At 46.0% G+C, this 15,186-nt stretch overlaps 1 protein-coding gene across 1 annotated transcript in view; it reads left to right on the top strand.

Annotated features, from left to right (window-relative positions):
* Positions 1-15,186, top strand: part of myo10 (myosin X) — a 312,484-nt gene that overhangs the window by 192,399 nt on the left and 104,899 nt on the right. The window contains exons 19-21 of the mRNA XM_085988751.1: positions 12,836-12,959; positions 14,491-14,734; positions 14,865-14,960. Coding sequence (XP_085844877.1) covers positions 12,836-12,959; positions 14,491-14,734; positions 14,865-14,960 — 464 coding nt within the window. The remainder of the gene's footprint in view (positions 1-12,835; positions 12,960-14,490; positions 14,735-14,864; positions 14,961-15,186) is intronic.

Here is a 15,186-nt window from a genome sequence, read left to right on the forward strand (position 1 = left end):
GGAGTACTTAAAAATATATTTACTATATCTGCCCATCAGCCCAAACCCCTAGAACCTGGTTGACTCTGGACTTCCTCAACCTGGTTTAACTGTCACAAAGTATGACTTGGGAAAGGAAGATGGATGACACCAACTTGTGTGTCACAAGGAAGTGTTGGGCACATCATACAATCCTTGAGACTGGCTGTCTTTGTTCTTGTTAGGTTAGTTTTGTCTTTTGAAATTGCAAATGCAATTCTGCTAATGATGCTAAGTTCCTTATAGTTGGATACATATCTAGTATATAAAAAATGGAAGGGGGATGGCAAAATTCCTTGCTGTACCTATCACGCAGGTAGGAGGCTCTTAAATGAAGGTTCCCAAGGGAGAAATTTAGTGTTATGTAGGCCTGGAAAACATACTGAAGTGATTTGAAAATGAAAATTTTAGTGCAATATCACTTTCCCCCCCCCCCCCAAGTGCCCTGGCCCTCCATGCTGGATGTGTGTTTAAGTTAATCTCTCCAGATAATGGCATGACCTAGTGAATATATTTGTGTGTTTGAGTATACTTTTTACTCTATAGCTGAGTGTTGCATTTTTTATCACTATAACATATTCTGCATTCAGATTCTGATCAGATGTGGGATTGGAGACCACTTTTTGAGGCCAGTTTGGAAGTATTCTGACATTTGAAGTGGACCAAAAAGTATCTATCAGTGAGACTGGTATCCTGTCCAAAAAGAGTGATGGTAGACCAAATTGTATCACCACATACTGTACACATTGCTCTGGTAGCTTTGTGTGCCTTTAAAAGTGCCAGTCCTTGAGGTGGGAAAGAGCAGCAGTAGTTCACTTTGACAATGCAGCTTTGGCTCTTCTTGGCCAATCCCACTTTAACAGTTAAAGGCCGCAAAATTCGGCTCCTTAGTGCCCATTTTTTCACCACTAGGAATGCTGTTTTGGGTGAAAAATGGAGTCCGCAGTGCGCGCGTGCGCACTTCTGGAGCAAGTCGTGCCAGACGTTATATCAGTGAGGACATCAGCACGCACGCGCAGTGAGCATCCGCCGGAAGTATGCAGCGTAGGCAGATCATGATGTCAATCAGTATGTAACGCTGATTTTGGTGCCACGCTACCATTTTGGAGCTCAATGCTCCAACTAATGCACTCTCTTAAGCTTGCACAGCTAAACATGCGTTCAGTAGCAGGAAGGATCCCCCACCAGCGCTATTTAAAGTGGTCATCAACTACTTAAAGCTTAGTTTGTGATTGATTTCTACTGGCTGTTGCTGCAAGTACTAGTGTTTGGTGCTTTCTAGAGTTCTTTAAAGTTTCTGATGTATACAGGGAGTGGTGTGGCAGCTGCTGAAGGACTTTGTCCTGACTGGAAGGCTTCTGAACAGATCACTTGCTCCCAAACATGGGTGCAGTAGTCGGCATTCTCCTTTGACTAGCATGACTGGGAGAATGAGCAGAGGCGACACAGAGCAGGACAAGCTGCTGGAAGAGGGAGGAGGGACAGAAGGGCTCTCGGCAGGAGGCCATATTTACCCAGGATGTTCAGAGAGCAATTTTCCTACCTGAACCTCAGTGAGGAACAGTGTGTCAGACGTCTGCACTTCACCAAGGACGTCCTCACTGAAACCTGCCGTCTGCTGAGCCACAACTGCAACCTCAGAACATGGCGACGATCTCATTACATAGTGGCTGTGAAGGTGACCATGGCCATGAACTTTTATGCGTCAGGCTCCTCCCTGGCTGGAGCTGGAGATATTTGCATCTTGTATTTTGCCGTCCACTGTTGCGTAAGGCTCTCTATTCCAAGAGAGCTCACTACATTTCATACTGTCTTGCCGGAGAGCAGCAGGCAGAGTGAACACGTGGCTTCGCGAGGATTGCAGGCTTCCCCATGGTTCAGGGTGCCATTAACTGTACACACGTTGCTTTGTGGGCACTGCATGTAAGCTCTCAGATGTACCTCAACCGAAAAGGATTTCACTCCCTCAATGTTCACCTGCTGTGCGACCATACGCAGTGAATCATGCAGGTCAATGCTCGGTATCCTTGCAGCAGTCATGATGCCTTCATTCTCTGTGCCATCTGTATTTGAGCCACCACAACAAACCAGAGGGTGGCTACTGGGCGACAAGGGCTATCGTTTGACAACCTGGCTCATGAGCCCAGTGCGCAATCCACGCACTTGTGGGCAGCATGCATACAACGAAAGCCGTGCTGCCACAACATTGGCATGCTGAAACAACACTTATAGAGTCATAGAGTTATACAGCACAGAAAGAGGTCCCTCGGCCCATCGCGTCCGCGCCGGCCATCAAGCCCTGTCTAATCTAATCCCATTTTCCAGCATTTGGTCTGTAGCCTTGTATGCTATGGCATTTCAAATGCTCATCCAAATGCTTCTTGAATGTTGTGAGGGTTCCTGCCTCTACCACCTTTTCAGGCAGTGAGTTCCAGATTCCAACCACCCTCTGGGTGGAAAAGTTTTTCCTCAAATCCCCTCTAAACCTCCTGCCCCTTACCTTGAATCTATGCCCCCTTGTTATTGACCCCTCTACTAAGGGGAAAAGTTCCTTTCTATCCACCCTATCTATGCCCCTCATAATTTTGTGTACCTCAATCAGGTCCCCCCTCAGCCTTCTCTGCTCCAAGGAAAACAACCCCAGCCTGTCCAGTCTTTCTTCATAGCTGAAGCGCTCCAGCCCAGGTAACATCCTGGTAAATCTCCTCTGCACCCTCTCCAAAGCAATCACATCCTTCCTATAGTGTGGCGACCAGAACTGCACACAGTACTCCAGCTGTGGCCTTACCAGCGTTTTGTACAGCTCCATCATAACCTCCCTGCTCTTGCCTTCATTAGCCGAGGCATAGAATATAAGTATCCCATATGCCTTTTTAACCACCTTATCCACCTGTTCTGCTGCCTTCAGGGATCTATGTACATGCACACCAAGGTCCCTCTGATCCTCTGTCTTTCCTAGGGTCTTACCATTCATTGTGTATTCCCTTGCCTTGTTAGTCCGTCCAAAATGCATCACCTCACACTTTTCAGGGTTACATAGATACATAGATACATAGAAGATAGGAGCAGGAGTAGGCCATTCGGCCCTTCGTGCCTGCTCCGCCATTTAATGAGATCATGGCTGATCCTTTAATTCAGTATCCCGTCCCCGCCTTCTCTCCGTAACCCTTAACCCCTTTTGCCCGTAGAAATATATCTAATTCCCTCTTAAATATATTTAATGAGCTGGCGTACACTGCCCTCTGTGGCAATGAGTTCCACAGGTTCACCACTCTCTGAGTGAAGAAATTCCCCCTCATCTCTGTCCTAAATGGTTTAGCCCTTATCCTTAAATTATGTCCTCTAGTTCTGTTCTCACCCGCCAAGGGAAACATTCCTTCTGCATCCAGTCTGTCTAGACCTGTCAGAATTTTATACACTTCTATGAGGTCCCCTCTCAATCTTCTAAACTCCAGTGTGTACATCCCTAAACTACATAGTCTCTCCTCATAGGTCATTCCCGCCATTCCTGGTATCAGCCTGGTGAATCGCCGCTGCACCCCCTCCATGGCAAGAACATCCTTCCTCAGATGAGGCGACCAAAACTGTACACAGTACTCGAGGTGTGGTCTCACCAGTGCCCTGTACAGCTGCAGCAAGGTATCCCTGTTCCTGTATTCTAACCCTTTTGCTATGAAGGCCAGCATACCGTTTGCCTTCTTGACCGCCTGTTGCACCTGCATGCTCGCCTTCAGTGACTGGTGTACAAGAACACCCAGGTCTCTCTGTACTTCCCCCTCTCCCAATCTATTGCCATTTAAATAATAATTTGCCCTCCCGTTCCTGCACCCAAGGTGGATAACTTCGCACTTGTCCACATTATAGTGCATCTGCCATTTATCCGCCCAATCGCCCAGTCTGTCCAAATCGCTCTGGAGCTTCCTGGTCTCTTCCTCTGAGCCCACCCCACCTCCTAGTTTAGTGTCGTCTGCAAATTTGGAAATGCTGCATCCGACTCCCTGATCCAGGTCATTAATGTAAATTGTGAACAGCTGGGGGCCCAGGACAGATCCCTGTGGTACCCCACTTGTTACTGCCTGCCATTCAGAAAATGAGCCGTTTATTCCAACTCTCTGTTTTCTATCTGACAGCCAGTTCCCTATCCACGCCAAAACTTTCCCCTTTATCCCATGAGCCTCAATTTTCCATGCTAATCTTTTATGTGGGACCTTATCGAAGGCCTTTTGGAAGTCCAGGTACACCACATCTACTGGCTCTCCCCCATCTATTCTACCAGTTACTCCCTCAAAAAATTCCAATAGATTAGTCAAGCACGATTTACCCTTTGTAAATCCATGTTGACTCTGTCCTATCCTGTCCCCATTTGCTAAGTGCTCCGCTATTTCATCCTTAATGATGGACTCCAGCATTTTGCCCACAACTGATGTAAGGCTTACAGGTCTGTAATTACCTGCTTTTTCCCTACCCCCCTTTTTGAATAGTGGGGTAACGTTAGCTACCCTCCAATCCATCGGCACTGTTCCCGAGTCTAATGAATTCTGAAAAATCATCCTTAGTGCATCCGCTATCTCTAGGGCCACCTCCTTCAGTACCCTAGGATGCATGTTATCAGGCCCTGGGGATTTGTCCACCTTCAATCCCTTTAGCTTCCTTAACACCATATCCTTAGAGATATTGATTTGCGTCAGTTCCTCCTTTGCCAATGTCCCTATTTTTCCCGATATCCCAGGGAGGTTTTTTGTGTCTTCCTTCGTAAAGACTGACCCAAAGTATGCATTTAGTTGATCTGCCATTTCCTTATTTCCCATTATATATTCCCCCGTATCTGACTGCAATGGACCAACTTTGATTTTCACCAGTCTTTTCCTTTTGATATATTTATAAAAGCTTTTGGAGTTAGTTTTTATATTTTCCGCCAGCTTGTTTTCGTAAGCTATTTTGCCCCTCTTGATCATGCCCTTTGCCCTCCTTTGCTCTATCTTAAACTGTTCCCAATCTTCCGCTCTGGCGCTTTTTTTGGCTATTTTATACGCCCTATCTTTGGATTTTATGCTGTCTCTAATTTCCCCTGTTATCCACGGTTGAGTCACCTTTTTAGATTTCCTTTTATGCCAGATTGGTATAAACAATTTTTGCAATTTTGTCATTCTATCTTTAAATGTTTGCCATTGTTTATCTACCTCCAGTCCTCTCAGGAACGTTGTCCAATCAGACCTACTCAGTTCCCGTCTCATGGCATCATAATTCCCCTTGTTTAAATTCAGGACCTTAGTCTCTGAGTCAATTTCTTCGCTCTCCATTTCGAGTGAGAAATCGATCATGTTATGATCGCTCTGACCCAAGGGTCCCCGTACAACAAGATTACTGATTAGTCCCTTCTCATTGCACAGTACCCAGTCCAATATAGCCTGTTCCCGAGTTGGTTCCTCGACATATTGATCCAGATAACCATCCCTCAAACACTCAAGGAATTCCTCCTCCTCATTATTTTTACTGATTAGGCTAGTCCAATCTATATGTAAGTTAAAGTCACCTATGATGACAGCTGTGCTCTTATTGCACGCTTCTCTAATTTCCCTCGTGATGCCCTCCCTAACCTCTATTTTACTATTTGGAGGCCTATATACCACTCCTATTAATGTTTTTCGCCCCTCGCTATTTCTTAGCTCCACCCATATAGATTCTGTATTAACTGAGTTAATATCCTTCCTTTCAATTGCATTTATCCCCTCTTTTACTAGCAATGCTACCCCTCCTCCCTTTCTTTTTTGTCGATCCTTCCTAAATACTGAATACCCCTGTATGTTAAGCTCCCAGCCCTGCTCACCCTGCAACCATGTTTCCGTAATCCCAATTAGATCTGTTCCGCCCATCTGACCAACCCATCTATATCGCCCTGTAGCCTAAGGCTTCCCTCCTCGCTATTTACCACCCCACCAATTTTCGTGTCATCTGCGAACTTACTGATCATACCTTTTACATTCACATCCAAATCATTAATGTAGACCACAAACAGCAAGGGACCCAGCACCGATCCCTGCAGTACCCCACTGGACACAGGCTTCCAGTCACAAAAACCACCTTCCACCATCACCCTCTGCCTTCTGCCACTAAGCCAGTTTTGGATCCAATGTGCCAAGGCACCCTGGATCCCATGGGCTCTTACCTTCCTGACCAGTCTCCTATGCGGGACTTTATCAAAAGCCTTACTGAAATCCATGTGAACCACATTCACTGCACTACCCACATCCGCACACCTAGTCACCCCCTCGAAAAATTCAATCAAATTGGTCAGACATGATCTTCCCTTGACAAAGCCATGCTGGCTATCCCTAATTAATCCTTGCCTCTCCAAGTGGAGACTAATTCTGTCCCTCAGAATTTTTTCCAATAATTTCCCTACCACTGATGTTAGGCTCACTGGCCTGTAATTCCCTGGTTTATCCCTACTATCCTTCTTGAATAATGGTACTACGTTAGCTGTTCTCCAGTCCTCTGGCAAATCCCCTGTGGCCAGAGAGGTTCTGAAAATTTGTGTCAGAGCCCCTGTAATCTCCTTCTTTGCCTCACACAGTAGCCTGGGATACATCTCGTCCGGGCCTGGGGATTTATCCACTTTTAAGCCTGCTAAAACCGCTAGTACCTCCTCCCTCTCGATGCTAATATGTTCAAGTATATCACAGTCCCCCTGCCCGATTTCTATGTCCACATCGTCCTTCTCCATAGTGAACACAGATGCAAAAAATTAATTTAAAACCCCACCTACATCCTCTGGTTCTACACACAGCTTGCCACTTTGGCCCCTAATGGGCCCTACTCTTTCCCTAGTTATCCTCTTGCCCTTAATATACTTATATAAAACACCTTAGGATTTTCCTTTATTTTGCTCGCCAGTGTTATTTCATGGCCCCTCCTCGCTCTCCTAATTTCTTTTTTAAGTATCCCCCTGCACTTTTTATACTCCTCTAGGGCTTCCTCTGTCTTTAGTCCTTTGTATCTGCCAAAAGCCCCCCTTTTTTTCCTAATCCATTCTCGTACATCCCTTGACATCCAAGGTTCCCTGGGCTTGTTGGTCCCACCCTTGACCTTCACGGGAACATGTTGCCATTGTACTCTCTCAATTTCCTTTCTGAAAGACTCCCATTGCTCCGATGTGGATTTTCCTTCAAGTAGCTGATCCCAGTCCACATTGGCCAGATCCTGCCTTATCATATTAAAATTGGCCTTTCCCCAATTTAGAACCTTTATTTCCGGTCCATCCTTGTCCTTTTCCATGACTACCTTAAATCTCACCGAATTATGGTCACTGCCACCAAAGTGCTCACCTGCTAACACTTCTACCACTTGCCCGGCCACATTCCCTAGAATTAGGTCCAGTACTGCCTCCTCTCTTGTAGGACTTTCTACATGCTGGCTCAAAAAGCTCTCCTGGATGCACTTTAAGAATTCTGCACCCTCTAAGCCTTTCACACTCTGACTATCCCAGTTAATATTGGGGAAGTTGAAATCCCCCACTATAATTACCCTATTATTTGCACACTTCTCTGAGATTTGCCTACATATCTGTTCCTCTATCTCCCCCTGGCTGTTTGGGGGCCTATAGTGCACTCCCAGCAAAGTGCTAGCCCCCTTTTTGTTTTTAAGTTCAACCCATATGGCCTCATTAGAGGAACCTGTTAATATATCATCCCTCCTTACAGCAGTAATTGTCTCCTTAATTAATATTGCGATACCCCCTCCTCTTTTACCCCCCCCTCTGTCTCGCCTGAAGATTCTATACCCTGGAATATTGAGCTGCCAGTCTTGCCCCTCCCTCAACCATGTCTCCGTGATAGCAACAATATCATACTCCCATGTGTTCATCAACAACTTCAGTTCATCCACCTTATTCGTAAGACTCCTTGCATTAAAATAAATGCCATTTAGCCTTGCCCTACTCCCTTGTGCCGTTACATATTTGCTCTGCCTTCCAGTCTGACTTATTTTTTCCTCTATATTTGGCTGTACATCACCCCCTATTATAGCTCCACTCTGTATCCCATCCCCCTGCCAAGTTAGTTTAAACCCCCCCGAACAGTGCTAGCAAACCTCCCCGCAAGGATATTTGTCCCGTTCTGGTTCAGGTGCAACCCGTCCGACTTGTACAAGTCCCACCTTCCCCAGAAGCGGGCCCAGTGATCCAGGAAACTAAAGCCCTCCCTCCTGTACCAACTCTTTAGCCACGCATTCATCTGCTCTATCCTCCTATTCCTATACTCACTAGCACGTGGCACCGGGAGTAATCCAGAGATTACAACCTTTGAGGTCCTGCTCTTTAATCTGCTACCTAGCTCCCTAAATTCTTGCTGCAGGACCTCATCCCTCTTCCTACCCATGTCATTGGTCGCAATGTGAACCACGACCTCTGACTGTTTACCCTCCCCCTTCAGAATGCCCTGCAGCCGTTCAGTGACATCCTTGACCCTGGCACTAGGGAGGCAACAAACCATCCTGGAGTCACGTCTTGGACCAGCTTGGACCGCTCAGGAGGAGCCCTGCAGTACTCGGCAGAGCATGTTTCAAGATTCGTGTTGGTCTGCTGCTTGCTGTACAACCGCACCATCATGCGGGCACAGCCCTTGCCACCAGCTCTATGGTGTCCAGAGGAGGACGAGGATGAGACAGCCTAGACTGCCCCTTTCTGGCCAGGCTATCCGTGACCGACTCATCCGGCTGCGATACCAGTGAACGCAACCCCAATTCCACATTCACCAACAGTCCCACCCCTTACCTTCACTCTGTTACTGATCATCATTGGCCACAATGCTGAAATACAAGCCACCACAAAATAAACCTTCCATACCAAATTTATAAATCATTGCATGCCATATTACGTAACAAAGTCAACTAATCACTCTTGTGCATTCTCTTAGTGCCCATGGCTGGTGAAAGGCTGCTGACTTTCAGTGGGAGAGACGGCAGATAGTCTTGGAGGATGACCTCGAGCAGCTCTAAGCCCAGAAAGCCCGGCCTTGGACTGCACCACCTTGGCATGGGTGGCAGCAGTCTGGGCTGGCTGGTTGATGGGCAACAGCAAGGGCACTTGCAGAGTGGCAGGGTTTGAGGACGAATGCTGTCATCCTGAGAGAGGGCAGCAGATTCGTGCTCCACGGAGCCACTGCCACTCCCCCGGGGCGATGCCTCAGCAATTTTAGTGATCTGTTGGAGGACAGGTTGCTGGACTGTTGTAGCACCCTGCAAGTCCCTTTCAACATTGGTAACCGCAGCCATGGTGGCAGCAGTCTGTGCTTCCGCGGTAGCAGTCTGAGCTTGCATGAGAGCAGTCTGAGCTTGCATGACAGAAGTCTGAGCTTCCACTGCACACCCAGACGGCTTCTGCTTGTGCTGCAATTGAAGCTGAGACATCGGCCATCAGATGCTACATCATGGTTTGGTCCGCAGGTGTGCTAATGCAGTTGGCCACCACTTCCGTGCTGGAAAGGATGGGCTCCAAGCTCTACGCAAAGCTCTGTGCCAAGTTGGTGCCGAACTCCTCCATGTTCCTGGACATTGCACGCAGGCTTTTTGGCAGGCCTACCAATTCACCAAGCATTTCATTGTGCATACCTATCGGCTTTCTTCTGTAGCCCGCCCCATCAAAGTGCCCATCTGAGTTCTCTGCAGCAGAACCAGTGTGCGCCCTCCAGTGAACTGGCACCTGCGCTACCCTTGTCTCCTGCCCTGCCTGCAGGCCACTCGTGCCTGGTGCCTCACCACCTGCAGATCCCGCCTCTAAGCTATCCTCTAAATTACTTGCAGTGTCAGTATCTGAGCTGGTGGCTGAGAGTGTGAGATCAAGTGATGGTGTTCCTTCTTCATCACTGTCTTCCTGCTCTTTCACCTGTTGCTCTTCCACCACTGCCTGGCCAGGTTTCAGTTCTTTGGTATCTGAAAGGAGAAAGACACAAGGTTAGGGTTGTGGTGAGGGGAGGGGGCAAAGCAAAGAACTACATGCTTACTCCATCTGCAGCTTGTAAATCAGAAGATATTGTGAGATGAGGAGGAAGTGGGATGTGAGAAGAAGGATTAGCTATGAGGATAATGTCAACTTCTATCATTTCTGCCTCGCCGCTGGCCACGGCCTCAGCAATGGCCGCTCCAATAATGGCGAGCACCGTCTCCTCCGTGGTGGTAAGGACATGCAGCTGCACCTTTCCCCTGCCGCTTAACTCCTGATGCCTTCCGTTATGCGCCACCTTGTCCTGCAAGAGAGAGAGAGAGAAGTGTGTCAGTGAGTGTGGTGCAATCTGTTTGGGTGATGTGACTGTCATGGTTAAATAGCTGGCAGTGTGTGCAATGTGTGAGATGTGAGTTTGAGGCTTGCAGCAGTGCTAAGTGTGTGCGGCTGAGGTGAAGCTATGATTGTTAAGTATGAGTCCAGAGTGATAGAGATTGTTGGTAGGTTAGTGATGGGGGTGTGGTGCATTGAGCAGTTGCTGAGGATAGTGGTGCAGTTGGTGAGATACGTCATTTGAAGATACATTCATGGACCGTGGCCACTCGTGAGGTCTTTGAACTTTCTGCGGCACTGCATCCAGGTCCTCGTGGCTCGACTCCTGACATTGACCACCACGGCTATCTGGTCTCGCTGCCTTTGCAAAGTTTGTATGGAGGGCTTCCTGGCCCCTTATGGGTAGAGCACATCTCTCCTCCTCCACTGCAGCGTCGGAAAATCTTGGCGCCCACTCTCTCCCCTGTTGTGCCATTATTATGTTTTCTTCCAGGTCAGAATGTCTTCCACAATGACTTCCAGCACCTGCTCCAGCCACAATGCACCTCCCCTTTAAGAGGTGCAGGCTAGCTTTAAGTACTGCAGGCTAGCTTTAAGTGGTGCTAGCCTCTCACAATTTCTGGGTCCCCTGCTGAATCGTGCAGCCACTCAACGCGCTACAATCTTGTAATATAGCAGGCAGCATGCAGCTGGCATGCTGCCTGCATCGAAAGTAAGGGGCGCGGGCTAATCCCACATCTTCATCCCCATGCCTGTTTTCAGGCCCTGTCCAATTTAGGCCCCAGACACTTTTATCCCATCTAACTGTAGCACCGTTCCAATCCAGCAAGTTCCAGGTGAGAGGTCCCTATGCTGCAATAGTGGAACAATGGGCTGCCTTTAAAGAGGAAATAGTTTGGGTACAGTCGAGGTACATTCCCTCTAAGGCAACTAAAGTCAGAGCTCCCTGGATGACGAAAGAGATAGAGAGTAAGATGAAGCAGAAAAAGAGCGCGCATGACAGATGTCAGGTCGAGAATACATCTGAGAATCAGGCTAAATATAGAAAGATAATAGAAGTGAAAAAGAAAATAAGAGGGACAAAGAGAGAGTGTATGAGAATAGATTGGCAGCTATCATAAAAGGTCATCCAAAAGTCTTCTATAGGCATATAAATAGTAAACGGGTAGTAAGAGGAGGGGTGGGGTCGATTAGGGACCAAAAAGGAGACCTACGCATGGAGGCAGAGGGTATGGCTGAGGTACTAAATGAGTACTTTGCATCTGTCTTCACCAAGGAAGAAGATGCTGCCATAGACATAGTGAAGGAGGAGGTAGAGGAGATACTGGATGGGACAAAGACGAAGTATTAGAAAGGCTGGCTGTACTTAAAGTAGATAAGTCACCAGGACCGGATGGGATGCTGAGGGAAGTGATGGAAGAAATCGTGGAGATACTGGCCATAATCTTCCAATCCTCCTTAGAAACAGGGATAGTGCCAGAGGACTGGAGATTTGCAAATGTTACACCCTTGTTCAAAAAAGGGTGTAAAGATAAACCCAACAACTACAGGCCAGTCAGTTTAACCTCGGTAGTAGGGAAGCTTTTAGAAACAATAATCAGGGACAAAATTAACAGTCACTTGGACAAGTGTGGATTAATTAAGGAAAGCCAGTACGGATTTGTTAAAGGCAAATCATGTTTAACCAACTTGATCGAGCTTTTTGATGAGGTAACAGAGAGGGTTGATGAGGGTAATGTGGTTGACTTGGTGTACATGGATTTCCAAAAGGCGTTCGACAAAGTGCCACATAATAGGCTTGCCAGCAAAGTTGAAGCCCATTGAACAAAGGGGACAGGGGCAGCATGGATACAAAATTGGCTAAGTGACAGGAAACAGAGAGTAGTGGTGAACGGTTGTTTTTCGGACTAGAGGAAGGTATACAGTGGTGTTCTCCAGGGGTCGGTTCTAGGACCACTGCTTTTCTTGATGTATATTAATCACTTGGATGTGGGTGTACAGGGCACAATTTCAAAATTTGCAGATGACACAAATCTTGGAAGTACAGTGAACAGTGAGGAAGATAGTGATAGACTTCAGGAGGACATAGACAGGCTGGTGGAATGGGCAGACTCGTGGCAGATGAAATGCAACGTAGAAAAATGCAAAGTGATACATTTTGGTAGAAAGAATGAGGAGAGGAAATATAAACTAAAACTTTTTTACGCTGTGAATGGAATGCACTGCCTGAAAGGGTGGTGGAGGCAGACTCAATCATGGCTTTTAAAAGGGAATTGGATAGGTACCTGAAAGAAAAAAATTTGCAGGGCAACGAGGAAAGTGCGGGGGAGTGGGACTAGCTGCAGTGCTCTTGCAGAGAGCCGGCATGGGCCCAACTGGCCAAATGGCCTCCTTTAATGCTGTAACCATTCTATGATTCTATAATAGTGTGCTCTGAAATGTAGTTTCTTAGTGTTACCTATAACAAACATGTACAAATAATAAAACACTTTTTAAATGATAACTTGTTGCCATTATCTATCATTAACAATTTCTTCTTTACTGTAGTTCGAAGAGAGTGACGATGACATGGATTCTAGATTTGACACAGATGATGAGCTGGCTTACCGACGAGATTCTGTCTACAGCTGTGTCAGTCTGCCATATTTTCACAGTTTCCTATTCATGAAAGGTAAGATCAAATTTGTCAATAGTGTGAAATAAACAAAAACTATTTTAACAAACCTAGAAAACATTCCGAAATAATCACCTGCTGTTTTCATCATTCGCATGATAGGATAGCACAAGGGTTTTAAAAAATGAGAAGTAATGCTGCTTATGTTTAGCTTGGCTCAGTCATGGATTCAAGCTCAACTCCAGAGATTTGAGCACATAAACCCTGATTTTAACTCTGGGCCAGAGGTCAGTGTGGGGTCAAGCTTGCCGACACGAGGCCTGGTCCATTTTAACTCCTGGGCCTCATTAATGTGATCCAGGTTCAACTCCCGCCTGAGCCCAGAAATAGCTGACTGGCTGGAGTGGTGTCAGCGTGGCAGGAGGTTGCTGCTGGGAACAGTCCCGACAATCAGGTAACTGGATCGAGGGGGCTCCGATCAGTACTGAGTGCTGCACTATCAGAGGTGCCGTCTTATGGATAAAATATTAAACCAAGGGCTTGTCCGCACTCTCGAGTAGATGTAAAAGATCCCATTAAGCTATTTGAAGAAGAACAGTGATATTCTCCTGGTATCGTAGCCAACATCATTAAAACAGATCATCGTGTTATTTATGTCACTGCTGTTTGTGAGACTTTGTTATATGCAAATTAGCTCCCGTATTTCAATACATTGTAACAGTGCCTACACCTCGAAAGTATTTCAATGACTGGAGTGCTTTTGGGATGTTCTGAGGATGTGAAATATGCTTTAACTTCTTTCTTTTTACTACGATTATTTTAAACAAAAGTTCACACAGTTGAAGATTTCAGTGTGAAGAATTGTACATGGAATATTTAATAACATTATATCAGGGTTTCATTACACATCTGTCCTGATCCAATGCTTTCCTGACTGGCATCCCACCTTGCACCCTCCATAAACATGTGTTCATCCAAAACTCTGCGGCTGGATCCTAACTCGCACCAAGTCCCGTTCACCCATCATCCCCATGTTCGCTGACCTACATAGGCTCCCGGTCCAATAACGCCTCAATTTTAAAATTCTCATCCTTTTCAAATGTCTCTATAGCCTCGTCCCCTACCTATCTCTTTAACCTCCTCTAGCCCTATAACCCTCCAAGATCTTTGCGCTCCTCCAATTCTGGCCCCTTGCACATCCCTGATTTTTATCAATTACCATTGGCAGCCGTGCCTTCAGCTGTCTAAGCTCTGGAATTCCCTTCCTAAACCTCTTTGCCTCTCTCCTCCTTTAAGATACTCCTTAAAATCTACCTCTTTGACCAAGCTTTAGGTCACCTGTCCTAATATCTCCTTATGTCACTCTGCATCAAATTTTGTGGCTCGGTGTCAAATGTGAAGCGCCTTAGGACGTTTTACTACATTAAAGACACTATATAAATGCAACCTTTTGTTGTTTACACTAAAATTGGACAGTGTATTCAAGTTAACTATACCTCAGGTTGTACCTGTCTGTCCAAGTCAAAGATTTTCTATTTCTTGGTTTTGGGGCAATATTTGGCAAAAAGTTCATGCATTTGTTTCTCAGGAGGCCTGATGAATACATGGAAACGCCGATGGTGTGTTTTAAAGGATGAAACATTCATGTGGTTCCGTTCAAAACAAGAAGCCTTGAAACTAGGCTGGTTACACAAGAAAGGCGGCGGCACGTCAACCTTATCAAGACGCAACTGGAAGAGGCGCTGGTTTGTTCTGAGAGAGAATAAACTAATGTACTTTGAAAATGACAGTGAAGAGAAGCTAAAAGGAACCATTAATATCAAATCTGCCAGGTAATGTTCGCTTTAATAAATCCACCTTGTTGCCTTGTGTGACCTCGTTCCTCTGCACAAGCACTGTGTTAAAATAATTACATAATGTTTTGTTGGTACTGATTTCTGTAGTTCTGTTTTTATTTTTTAGAGAGATTATTGATAACGCTGGGAAGGAGAATGGCATTAATATAGTAATAGAAGATCGTATCTTCTACCTTATTGCTGAGACAGCAGAAGATGCCAGGTAATTGTTTGATTGTTAGATTCAATTAGATTTGATGGACTGTGTTACATGTCACCATCACGTTCACTGTACTGGCCGCGCTAGACGTGCTCCTATCTAGTTATCCAGCAAGTTAAACATTCTATTCAAAATAATTCTTCGTGAAGCAGTTGCTGTTTTGAAGCTTTTACTTGAACAAATTTGTGAAACTGTAAACAAAGACAAAGTATGTTTTGTACATAAACTG

The sequence above is a fragment of the Somniosus microcephalus genome, chromosome 5, assembly GCF_052327205.1.
Source record: "Somniosus microcephalus isolate GS21.2 chromosome 5, FLI_Smic_1.0, whole genome shotgun sequence".
Classification (NCBI taxonomy): Eukaryota; Metazoa; Chordata; class Chondrichthyes; order Squaliformes; family Somniosidae; genus Somniosus; species Somniosus microcephalus.